We start from the raw sequence: 12,108 nt of genomic DNA on the forward strand, positions 1-12,108 counted from the left end.
GGTCTGGATACAGAGAACACCCTATTCACAGGCTGGTGGCCTCAATGTGGTCACGATTTTTAAGTCTCTGTTGTGGGCTGGACTGTCCCCCTCACCCAAACTCATGTTGAGGCCCTGACCCCCATGCTGACTGTATTTGGAGGTGACTAAGTTCACATGAAGTTATGAGATGAGTCCTCATCCGACAGGACTGGTGTCCTCATAGTAAGGCTGTTCTTCCACACCTACAAAGGGAAGGCCGTCCGCGAGCCAGTGAGAGGCTAGCAACCAATCTACTTACTTCTGGCTTCCAAAACTGTGAGAAAATGTTTTTCTGTTGTTCAAGCACCCCAGTCTGTGGTGGTGTTACGGCAGCCTGAACAGACTAAGACAGTACCCAGATTGATCTATAGATTCAATGCGATTCCAATTAAAATCTCAGCAAGCTGAGATTTACAAGCTGATTCCAAAACTTACGTGGAAATGCAGTCAAAACAATTTTTAAAAAGTAGAAACTACATAGAACAAAAGGGGCTCATTTGTACTTTAAAGTTGCAGTGACCCAGATGCTGGGGTGTTGGGGTGAGGACAACCCTAGGGCAGCTATGCAGAGGAGAGTATCCAGAAATAGACCGAGAGAACTACAGCCTGGGGATTTAGCATTATTTGATGGAGACAAAAAAGGCTTCAACAAATGATGTTGGAACGACAGGAAGAACACATGGGGGGAAATGGCCCTCAGCCTGTTCCTCACACCACACACGTTCATTGCAATGGGTTACAAACCTAAACAAAAGCTAGAACTAAGTCTTCTAGAAGACAGAGAATATGATTGGGACCTTTGAATGGGCAAATATTCTCGGAACACACAAAGTCATGAGCCATAAAAGAAAAAGTTAACTGAACTTTACTAAAAATAAAACCTCTGGTCAAGTAATAGGCAATAAAGTGCAAATACACGTAACAAAGGATCTCTGCCCCAGATATATAAAGCATTCCTACAAGGAAAATAAAAAGGTCATCCAATAAAAAATGGGCAGAAGACTTGAACAGATACGGGACTAACTACTCAACACATCGGAAGGAGCTCAGCATCCTTGGCCAACAGGGAAACACACAGTAAGCCCGCAGAGAGGTGCCGGCACGTACCCACCTGAGCAGCTAATGTGAAGAATGACTCCACCAGGTGCTGGCAAAGATGCGGACAAACTGGAACGCTCACACACTGCCGACGGGCACGCTCACCGTTACCAGCACTTTGGGAAAAGCCTTGGCAGTTGGAAGGTAAATGACTCAGTTATTCTACTACTCAAGAGAAATGAAAATAATGTCCACGAAGAACTGTTCCAGCAGTGTTCAGAGCAGCTTGATTTATAGGAACTAGAAACTGGACACAAACCCAATGTCCACCGAGGGGAGAACAGACAGCCTGTGGTGCATGTGGCGTGGATTACTCCTCAGCGATGCAGGACCACTGACACACGTAGCCATGGGGATGCACCTGAGGCATCTGCTGAACCACGTCAGGAACAAAGGAGCACGTCTGTGTTTTGATATACACGAGGGCAAGGCTAACAACCTGTGCTGATAAAAGTCCCAGTGATGACTGTAGAGCGGGGTGTAGATCGTCTGGGAGGACAGAAGGTACAGCCTCCTGGGGTCTGGGAATGCTGTACACCTGGGCTTTGTGCTTATACCTGGTACATTTATCAAAACTCATCACACTGTTTCTTGAGGGCCAGTGTATTCCAGTGGGTGCAACTGCTACGTCAGTTAAGACCCACAGGGAGCCAATAGCCAACAGAATGTCTCAAGTCCAAGATGTCCGCCCAGTGCTAAGAGCTGGTGGGGACACAGAAGCAGGTGGAGCTGCGTCCAAGGTGGGTGGGTGTGGGCTGGTACAAGCACTTTGGCCAACTGGCCGTCAGTGTCTACTGAAGTTAACATGGGACCCAGCAGCTCCACTCTGAACATGCGTGTCCAGCAAGTCCCACGTGAGCATGTTTGTGGCAGCTTCATCTGCAAACAGCCCAAACCTCCCCAGTATAGCCGGAACCAATTGCTATGCTCAGCTCACCCTGTGGCTGCCCACAGCTGCCCCACAGCTGAGCGGCTCTCACCATGGACGAGGTCCCCAGAATGGACCAGGAGGGACCTGAGGGCAGGAGTGGTGTGTGTGGCTACACGCATGTGCACACATGCAAGTGTCCTCACGACATTGGGAAGGAGAAGGGGAGGCGGCACAGGTGACAGAGTGAGGCCAGGGGGCCAGGGCAGCATGGCTGGAGGGCATGGTGGGACGGAGCCGCTGCCTCCCTGCATCCACCCTGTGCTCTGAGTGGGGGCTCAGCGTGTGGGCCAGGTGCTCACTGGCCGCGGGAGGCCATATGCACTGGCGCGTCAGGGGAGACCCCACTCGGAGGGCCCAGCCACACTGGCTTCCCCTAAAGCACAGCGCCCATGCGGATGCTGGAGCAGGACTCTGGGATGGGGCACATGTGGGGGCCCCAGGACCCACCCTGCTGCGTGGCCGCAGCCTGGGGGGCCTGGGGTGAGCAGACACCAGCGAGGGCCTTAGAATGCACAGCAGCTTCTACCTCACACAGACATAAGAAATAGAAAACCCTTTTATTAACAGGTTTTACATTTACAGTTTATTAGCTAATCAACATCAACATGCAAAAATAAGCACTAAATACAAACCTCTACAGGATGGTTTTGTGTAAACTACAATGGTTCATTTGATTTGAAAAGTCATCGGTGGTTACTTGGACTGAACTACTAGTTTCTGTAACGAACAGCATTAGATCTACAGTTACGGAGCCATCGGCAAGGCCTCTGCAGAACTCGGTCCAGTGGATTTCCACGTGAATACATTCTCAAGCAGGAAATAAGGCGCACGAATGACGTGACATTGAACCTAGCACACCCTAAGCCCCCCCTACGGCGGTGCAGGTGCAGCCCGCAGGTGCAGCCCGTGGGCCGGCCGAGGACAGCTGCCGGGCGGGACGGGCGGGAGGAGGCGGGGTCAGGGGCGCGGGAAATAACCGACTCCTGTTTCCAAAGCGGCCGAAGCTCCCTCAGCGGCAGCGGGAAGGTCTCTCTGAAAGGGGAAGGCGGCAGGTAGCTCACGCGCGCTTTGGAGTCCTACCAGCGGAAAGGCTGTCCCCAAGCACAGACGTGCGGATCCGACTCCTCCCTTCCTAGGAGTACCCATCGGCGCTCACTGATCTTTGGTCGCAAGAAACAGAAACGCAGGCAGGCAGGGGCGCGCAGGGCGGCCCGGCCTACATGATGTACACCTTCTCGGCTTGGGAGAAGTGGAACACTTCTTTGGTCCTCGGGCAAACGACTTTGTCATCTTGACGGATAGACAACAGAGACTGAAAAACAACGGGGGGAAGGGTGCAGCGCATGAGCACACGGACCGCACACGGAACCTCTCCGAATACTGCCTCTGCGAGGCCTGCCTGCCTGTGCGCCCTGACCCTGTGGCTTCTTGACCGCCGGCCCGGCTCTCCAGAGGCAGCGCGGGGCCGAGCCACCCGCCCCCGGGGACCGCGCCCAGGGACCACACCCGGCGCCCCGCACCCGGCACCCGGCACCCAGCACCCCAGACCGCACCCGGCGCCCCGCACGCAGCACAGCTGGCAGGCAACTGGCGCAGACCCTTAGGACTGCCAGGCCCACCACCAGCCGCACTCCTCTTCCGGCTCCCGCCCCCGCCCCCCACCCCCACGGCCCCCCCAGCCCCTCACGTTGTAGCCGTAGACGTAGCCGTTGGGCAGCATCATGGGCGGGTTGTTCTCGTTCATCACGTCGCCCGAGATCTTGCAGACCAGGCGGGAGTTGGCGCAGTGGGCCATGGGCAGGGGCTGCGCCAGCTTGTTCAGAGAGCGGCTGCACACGGGGCAGTCGGGGCTCTTGGAGCTGCCGTCCTCCTTGTAGCACTGTCTGTGCTCCGGTTAAGGAAGGGTCGGGGGGTGGGAGGGGTGGGGGACACCGTGCAGGCTGAGGCCACCCAGGCTGCAGGGCAGAAATCAAGCCCCAGCAAACACTGCATCCAGAAGGAAAATGGCCTGAGGCCACTGCCCTCCCAGCCCGGGGACTCCGCCACCCCCGCCCCTGTGCACCTGCCACGTTCTCGGCACCTGAGCCCACGTTGGGTCCCATCACACAGATGGCCACGAAAGCCAACAGCCCAGGGTCCCACGGGGCCCACATGCCGCACTCGAGAGGGACCCTCGGGTGCTGGGGTCCCAACCCCACAGCTCTCTGGCGGCAGGGGAATGGCCGCTGTGCCACACAAGTTTTCAAAGACACTGGACCGGGGGCGGCCAGGGCTCAGAGCAAGAGAAGTTTGAGGTGACTCTCAGGAGTCACACAGGGAAACTTCCAAAAGGTGCCCAGTCCCAGCTGCCAGAAGGTACGCCAACACCAGCCTCCGACCCACGAGCAGTGTGCCGGGCAGCGTCTGGGACGGCGCGACCACTCAGTGAGGCCGCATGCTAAGGTTTCCACAGACCAAGGGGAGAGGCTCGGCCCCAACGCCACCCCGAGGGCCTGAGATGGAGACCCCACAACACAAGCTAAGAGCACAGGTCTCAAGTCGGGAGGGGTGCAGCACCTGCTTGCTCGCTGGAGGGCAGAGGGCCCCGACACGGACCCTGGCTAAGGAGGGCGGAGCACGCGGGTGCCCTTGCCCGCCAGAAGGATACGGTGTCTTTATCGCCGAGAGGCCGGCCTGCAGCGTGAGGGTGAACACAGAGTTGTTCCCCAGCTGGTGTAGCCGGTAGTTGTCGTACCGGAACTGCTGGATCAGCATCCGCCACCGGGCGGGGTCCAGCAGGTCCTGGAAGAGAGAGGGCAGAGCGGTGCTGGGGACGGCACAGTGCCGTCCCTGAGAACAGCACACAACAAGCCCTTCCCACACCGGCGGAAGCAGCAGCGGGCCCGGGCCCCACAAACCCACGCCCACCGGCCACAGGGCTGTGCGGGGCGCCTGCAGCCTGGCCTTCCGAGTCCATGTAAGGACCACCGCCACGTGGTCTGCGTGGACACGGATGCTCAAGGGTGGGGGGGCCTGCGGCCTCACAGCAGGAAGGGGACGCAGTGGGCCGAAGAACAGCACTGAGGTCTCAGGGGGAAAAGTCTCACTCCAGAACCTCAGGCCTGGTTAATGTGTGACCCTGGGCTTCCCAGGTTGCGTCAACAAGAGAAGGGAGGGGAGGGCACACGCCAGCAAGAGGGAAACTCTGCACATCAAGCACTGGGGTCAGGGCCCCATGTTGAGGGAGGAAGCGTGGGCACCCCCATTCAGCGGGGCTCCACGGGCAGATATCACGCTTAACTCCAACGTTACAAAAACACATCTTTAATGTCGTTTTTATCGAAGCAAAGTCCACAGAGGACCAAGCCGAGTCCAGAGGCTCTGCATCCCCCCTCCCTGAGACCCCGGCCTTGGGCCTCTGGAGCGGCCACCTCTCCCTGACCAGAGGACGTCGTCCTGCTTCTCGTGTGACCCACTGAGACACACCTGCCACAGGGGGTGAGGGCTCTGTCCCCTCAGCATGGCAGGGCGTGGCCCTGCCCCAGCACTGCCCTTTGGGGCCCCGTGCCCCCACCCTGCGCCATCCCGTGTGTGTGCACCCTGGCCTTCCTCTGGCGTGCTGTCCATGTCCAGGTACGAGGCTGTGCGTCGGTGGGCTGTGCCTGTCCCCTGCCGGCCTTGGCTCCACAATGGCTGCACGGCTTCTCTTCACACTGCCTCGGTGCCTCCGAGGGCCGGCCCTCCGGCTGTGACGGCAACACTGGCCTCGCTCTTTGCGAGCGGGACACCTCACTCTCCAGGGCAGGTCCTGTCTGCACTTCTCACAAACCTTCTCCAGAGCAGGGAAGAGAGACCAAAGAGGCTGCCAACCAAAGTTCAGTCTCACTCCTGCAAGATCCCTGTGGCCTGAGGGCTGATCACAGGACATTCCAACACCACAGAGCTGTGAGTCCAGTCTCAGGGGACACGCTTCCAGCCGCCCTGCAGACGGCCTGCGGCCGAGCACTCCAGCCAGTGGGGGCTGTGTCTGCCCAGCGGGCTCCGCGGTGCCCCTGGGCAGAGCCTGCCATCACGGCTCAGGGAACAAGCCCGGTTCAGCCCACAGGGAAGGCAGTTTACTTCAGTCCTTCTGGGGGACAGGCTGGCAGCCGGGGGAGGACACTGTGGCTGAGCGTCTTATGTGCCCCACTGTTGATGGTGTCGGCGGGTGGATCTCCAGGCCCAAAGGGTCCTGAGGTGGAGTCTTCAGGAACTAGTTTCCTCGTAAGAACATACAGGAGGAAGAGCCCCCCACAACCTTGCCAGTGCCCTGATCTCGGGCTTCCCGACCCGAGACTGGGATTCTGTCACAGCACCCCAGACAGACGACAGAAAACTGAGGGAGGGACTGAGCAACAAACCCCTACAAACGTGGGCAGGGCTGGGAGGGCCCAAGTCTCCACAGAGAGCGGCTACGGGGTCCCGAGCAGGCCTGTCACAGGTGGCAGAGAGCCCAGCCGCATTGGGGGAAGGCAGCGCCTGTGCACGAGGACGCTGGACGTGGGGCTGCAGTGTCCCAGGCAAGCTGCTGAAGGTGCACCTAGCTTCTCTACAAGCCTTTTCACTAAACGTGTGGACAGAAAAACGGACCTTGCGGTGGGACTGCTCATCTAAAGAAAAGAAAACTTGATGATCTGGAAACTTCCATCTGTGTTGCGAAAAATGAGAAAGCTGCTCAGAGAGAACACCAAGGTCACAGCCAAGCAAGCCTTTCTAAGGACACCAGGGGAGGCGTGACCAAGGGCTGATGGCCAAGGGGCCCCCAAGGGGGAGGAGCCAGGAGGAGTGGGGGAAGGCTGTCCGAATTCCTAGGTTCTCCAGGATGGCACCGTGAGCAGTTCAGCTGCAAACATCTGAGTTTTCAAGACAAGGGAAGAAGGACCCCCAAGGCGGATCAGAGATTACCAGGGCTGCCCCGAGGTTTCCAAAGGGGTGCCAGACATGCCGCCCTAGCAACGCCGAGCGGGCTGGCCAGTGATGCTGCGTGACCACGCCCGCCCAGACCCCACGTGGACCCCCAAGGCCAAGGGGAGCAGGGGAGAGAGGACGGAGGTCAGGAAGAACACTGGCAGCGAGGGGGACAGGGGGGCCGATAGGTGAGGCACTCAGAGCTGAAGTCCCTCCTAGGCCGAAACCTCTCGTGTGCAGTTCTGCTCCAAACTTCTTACCGGCAAGAGGGAGCAAGAAGATGGCAAAAGCTCACACTGTGTGCTGGTCACACACCCAGGTTCTCCGCAGGCCCGGGGGCCCACAGGCATGACTTACCTTGTAGGGCGAGATGTGCGTGTCCGGAGGGAAGGCCAGCATGCCCATGACCTGGCGGACCTCGTCCAGCTGGCTCCCTTCGGCCTGACTGAAGTGCTTTCTCGCATGTCTAGAAAACATTTCGGGTCATCTGAGTTTGCCTTTTTACCTTCAAGAATCTATGCGCAGCACATGCCAGAGCCTCAGTACCAAGTAAGCCCCACCTCATGTGACCTGGCCCAGGGTCTGCCACAGCTCAGCTCAGCGAGGGCCCCCCTCCTCAAGGGAAACAGGGAGGGGGACGAGGCATGAGGCACCAAGCACAGAACCCCATGCAGAAAACACCCAGAGGCAGTGGCCCAAGCCCTTCCAAGTGACCCTGGTGGCCGTGAACCCAAACCCCAACGACACAGCCCTGGGAGGACCCAGAGACAGTCTGGTTCTCCCAGTGCTGCAATAAGTCCCCATCCAACTCTCAGAGACATAGAGCCCACCCCCTGCCCCTGGGGTGCACAGATCAGGCCTTCCTGCACTGCCTGCACCTGAGGGGGAACCCATGCTCCCATACCCGCATACCAGCCTCCTTCCCAAAGGCTCCCCCTGCCCACCCCAGGGCCAGCACCGTTCTGGGGCGGGTGGAGACAGCCGTAGAACCAGGGGCCCTGAGTCCACATGTTAAGTTGGCCTCATGCTCTGTCCAGTCAGGGCAGACCTGCTGGACACTCCACACTTCATCCCCCAGAGCCCAGAAGGCCTGCCCCATGAAGTCAAGGAGGCCGTGTGCCCCTCTCCACATACCTCACGGCGTCTAGTCTCTTGTTCTGCCGGATGAGCTCAATGAACTCCTGAATCCTCAGGCTGAACTCCAGGCAACTCTGGGGGTAAAGACAAGACCAGGCTTGGGGAGGGTCGCCACAGAGCCATGCCCATAGGCTGACCCCTCCAGACCAGCTGGACACTGCACACTCCGCCAAGGAAGCTTAGAGCCACCGGGGGAGGTGGGTCTGATACCCAAACCCTAACTTCAGCCTGCAGCCAACGCTCTCCTGGCTCTGACGGCACGTGGGCCCAGCGCTCCTCCCGCAGCAGGCCCTGAGCGCGTACCCACCAGCCAGGCTTGGGAACGAGTCACCGGGAGGAGGCTGCAGGCCGTCAGCAGCTTGGAGGGCGTGAGACATGACTTCCCATGTGAAGCAAGGGAGCCCAAGAAGACAAGCTTCCACCCCCTTTACGAGGACCAAGCAGCTCTCTGGATTCTGTCTCAGGGTTGTAAAGGCATAAAAACATGGGGATGTGCCCTCAGAGCCTCAGATGGCCTGAGAACCCCGTGTGGCACATTCCACCCCGACCTGCTCTGGGAGAGGGAGGCCAGCCCCGGCGTGAGGCCAACGCTGGTGGGAGGAGAGGCTGCTGGGAGGTGGCGCCTCACAGAGGAGCGTGAGCGGGAGCAACGCACGCGGAGCCGGTGAGAGAACCCAGGTCCCTGAGCAGGGACGCGGGGTGGGGATGAGGAGGGGACAGTCTGCAGGGACGCCTGGGGAGAATGTTCCAGGCAGAGGAAGAGCCAGTTCAAAGGCCCTGGGGAGGGTGGGCAGGACCAGGAGGAGCGCAGTGCTGCTGAGAGCCGTCCGAGCACACGGCGGAAGCCCCAGGATTTGCAGAGGTCGCGAGAGTCTGGGGCAGCGGCTGCTGGAGGACGCACTGCTGTGCCAGTCAGCTGCGTGTCTGACAGGCACCTGTGCAAACATGGCACGTGCGGTTCTGAGGGGCACTAGCAGGGTGTGCCACCAGCAGGGTCATTTGTATGGAAGTCCAAATGCTAACTCTGCAACCGTAGCAATGTCAGTCCAACTTGGGTTCAAACTCTTGTGGCTGGGGATGGGGGAAGGCAGGCAAAGTTAACCTTTGTAACCTAAGATGAAAAACTGGATTATTTTACAAAGATGATAATTTAGAAAACACTAGGTATTTCCAACCAGAAACGGATATGTGGAATTAAGAGAACAAGAGAAAAATCTCTGCGTTTTCCACCTCATTTGCCACTTTGCTTTCCACAGTACCTGGATCACAAGATGACGTGGACACATAGTCCACGAGGCAAGTCCGTCAGTCAACCCCAAACGTCTAACCCTTACGCTCAAGTTTACCAGTCATGTGGACTGTTCCCACCCGAGCCTCCAAGCGTGTGCACGGGCATTCTGATGAAGCAGCTCAGCCAGGCCCCTGGGAGGGCGCCCTCCACCAAGCCCCAGCCCTGTTCCACGGACACGAGGGTGCAACACTGGCCGATGGGACCTACCTTGGGGCCCACCCGGCTGTCAGAGGCAAAGCTGCAGGGAGCCACCTACCTGGTGCCCAACACGTCCACACCATAGGTGCTCAGAGCAAAGCGTGTTTCCCTGCCCCAGCCCCCTCCTCCCCTGCCCTCTGTACCAAGGCGGCAGTCTGTCCTGACCCCCAACTGGATGGAGCCGGTGCCATGTGCTGAGCGGCAGCACAAACCAGCCCCAGTGATGAGTTTCCTTCCAAGGCCAGACCAGCAGGAGGCGAGGGGCAGAGAGCAGTGGGGAGATGCCCTGCCTGCCTCCCCAGGGCACCAGATGATTGCCGCTTCTGTATTCAGGGGACGCCAGGGGCTCTACCGGCAACAGGAAGCCACCAGGTGGGCATTCCAGACGGACGTCATGGTAAACTCCCCACGACTGACATGTTTAAACACGTTCCATTATTGTAACAGCTCTGCTCTAGCAGGTTACCTTCCAGACAGTCCGCTAACAGACAAATACATGTGTACCAAAACCTAGGTACTCAGACTCAAACATAAAATACCACGATTCCAGGTGATCACGCCAAGCACAGAGGGCTGAACACACCCTTCCCGTGCTAGCTGGGAGGGCCTGGAGCAGTCACGTTTGTGACTTCATTCGGCTGTCCCGACACGCAGCACGCGTGTTCTTGCTTCGGCTGTCCTTAAGCATCTGGAGACAGGAATCAACTCAACAGATATTCACCCATCACCTTACAAGTTTTTTCCAGCTACGGGAGACTTGGTCTGAAAGTTTCTTTTCTTGCCTAGAGTCTCACGACAGATGCGAGGGATCCATGGTCGTCGGGCATGGCCCCCCCCCCGCCCCGGCGTCTGTCCCCTCCCTGGCCTGCGTGTGTGAGCTCATGCATGTATGCACACATGAAGCACGCTGTCTGGGCACTCTAGGGCCCCACTCTGTTCAGTTGACATTTTATAACAAGCACGTTCTCAGGTCATTAGCTGGTCTTCCCAACGCATTTTGGGATGGCTAGTTACGCTCTCTCCAGTTAAACGGCCAGGTGACGTGGATCCGGCCGCCCGCCCTCCCGCTCCCACAGCGGCTGCGCGGCCCCGCCTGGACCCGGCTGTGCGGCTGTGCCCTCGCCAAGCAGCAGTGTTGACTGGAGGTAGCAGGGCTTGCAGAAACCACCTGTCAGGATGGGGGCCTGCTTTCCTTCTGACCTGGTTCCCACCGTGCGGCACAGCTGTGGGGGCTGGAGCAGGAGAGCAGGGTGAGTGTTACATACCAATTCTGGCTTTCCTTTTATGGTTTCCATACCAAGATCCTCACTCTCTTTAGGGGAGCCACTGGCCACTCTACTTTTCCGTCCCGTCTTCGCGTCGTGCTCGCTTTGGCGGCCCTGAGTGGCAGAGAGCGTCACCCTTGGCTGGTGACTATGTGCACACAACAAGCTCAACCGGGGAGAGGTTAAAGGCGCTCGGTTTAGAAAACAGAAAACAAACAGTTTTTCTAATGGAGGCAGGGGAAGGTTAATAGAAGTTAAACATTTCTGCAAGCCCCAGGTGACAACACCTTTCAGTAAGCATGTTTAGATTCTCTAAGTCATGATTAAGTATCTGTTCTGAAAGCTGCTGTGGGTCTCAAGAAAAGCTGTACTGGAGAGGATCCCAGCCTAGAACTCTGCACCGTTGCAGGTGGACAGCACTTCCGGACCGGGCTTTCCTGCATCGGTGACTGGGGGGTCGGGGGGCAGGACGGACCCAGCAGCGGGTGGCTAACAAGCTGAGCACACGCGGGCAGTCGGCACCTCGCTCCTTCAGAACCCCATGCTCAGAACACTTGTCCAAACCATAATGCAGAAGTGGGTGCACTTTTTAGGGATTTTTACCTCAAACCCAAACACCATGACCAAAAAATAACCCCGAACTCACACCAAACCCAACAACCCCCCCATCTCAACCAGAAGCACAGAACTCTGAACCAACAGGTGCAGGCGCGTTGGTTGTGGGCAGGTGCTTGCCCCGCCCAGAGCACCCCCCACCCCACCCCGGGCACCTCCACCACAGCCCCATCCCGGGTGCCCGCACACCTTCATCTTGCGCAGCCGGGACTTGTTGTCGTGACACCAGGCCAGGCAGGTGGCCGTCTCCCGCCTCTCCAGGGACTCCTCCACTTCTTTGGCCGTCAGGAACATCTCAATGTTCACTAAGTCCTTCGGGGAAAGAAGCGGTGCGCGCTCAGAGCACTGGATACCCGGAACCCAGCCCCAAGTCCACTGATGCCCCCCCTGCCCCAGCACACCGCACCCGGCCAGCTCCGGGGCTCCCTCCCTGAGCGCCCTGCCCCGCCCCAGCACACCCCACCCGGCCAGTTCTGGGGCTCCTCCCTGAGCGCTGCCCCCAGCACACCCCACCTGGCCAGCTCCGGGGCTCCCTCCCTGAGCGCCCCCCGCCCCAGCACACTGCACCTGGCCAGCTCCGGGGCACCTCCCTGAGTGCCCCTCCACCCCCACCCCAGCACACCCCA

At 58.8% G+C, this 12,108-nt stretch overlaps 1 protein-coding gene across 8 annotated transcripts in view; it reads right to left on the reverse strand.

Moving 5' to 3' along the window:
• Positions 1-2,588: 2,588 nt before the first annotated feature.
• The window catches only part of MAEA (macrophage erythroblast attacher, E3 ubiquitin ligase), a 34,268-nt gene continuing 24,748 nt past the window's right edge, over positions 2,589-12,108 (reverse strand). For 2 of the 8 annotated variants that reach the window (XM_028126527.2, XM_028126506.2), the window contains 7 exons: positions 11,672-11,794; positions 10,868-10,981; positions 8,111-8,187; positions 7,334-7,442; positions 4,698-4,831; positions 3,738-3,933; positions 2,589-3,362 (listed from right to left, as the gene is read on the reverse strand). In XM_028126527.2, coding sequence (XP_027982328.1) covers positions 3,267-3,362; positions 3,738-3,933; positions 4,698-4,831; positions 7,334-7,442; positions 8,111-8,187; positions 10,868-10,981; positions 11,672-11,794 — 849 coding nt within the window. In that variant the 3' untranslated portion in view covers positions 2,589-3,266. Of the gene's footprint in view, positions 3,363-3,737; positions 3,934-4,697; positions 4,832-5,337; positions 6,922-7,333; positions 7,443-8,110; positions 8,188-8,416; positions 10,982-11,671; positions 11,795-12,108 lie in introns of those variants that run through there. The other 6 variants (XM_028126535.2, XM_028126519.2, XR_003612750.2 and 3 more) reach the window with 5 other exon arrangements.

This window comes from Eumetopias jubatus, unplaced genomic scaffold, assembly GCF_037043125.1.
Source record: "Eumetopias jubatus isolate StellerSeaLion01/CBP00866 unplaced genomic scaffold, mEumJub1_p1.0 scaffold_2, whole genome shotgun sequence".
Taxonomy (NCBI): domain Eukaryota; kingdom Metazoa; phylum Chordata; class Mammalia; order Carnivora; family Otariidae; genus Eumetopias; species Eumetopias jubatus.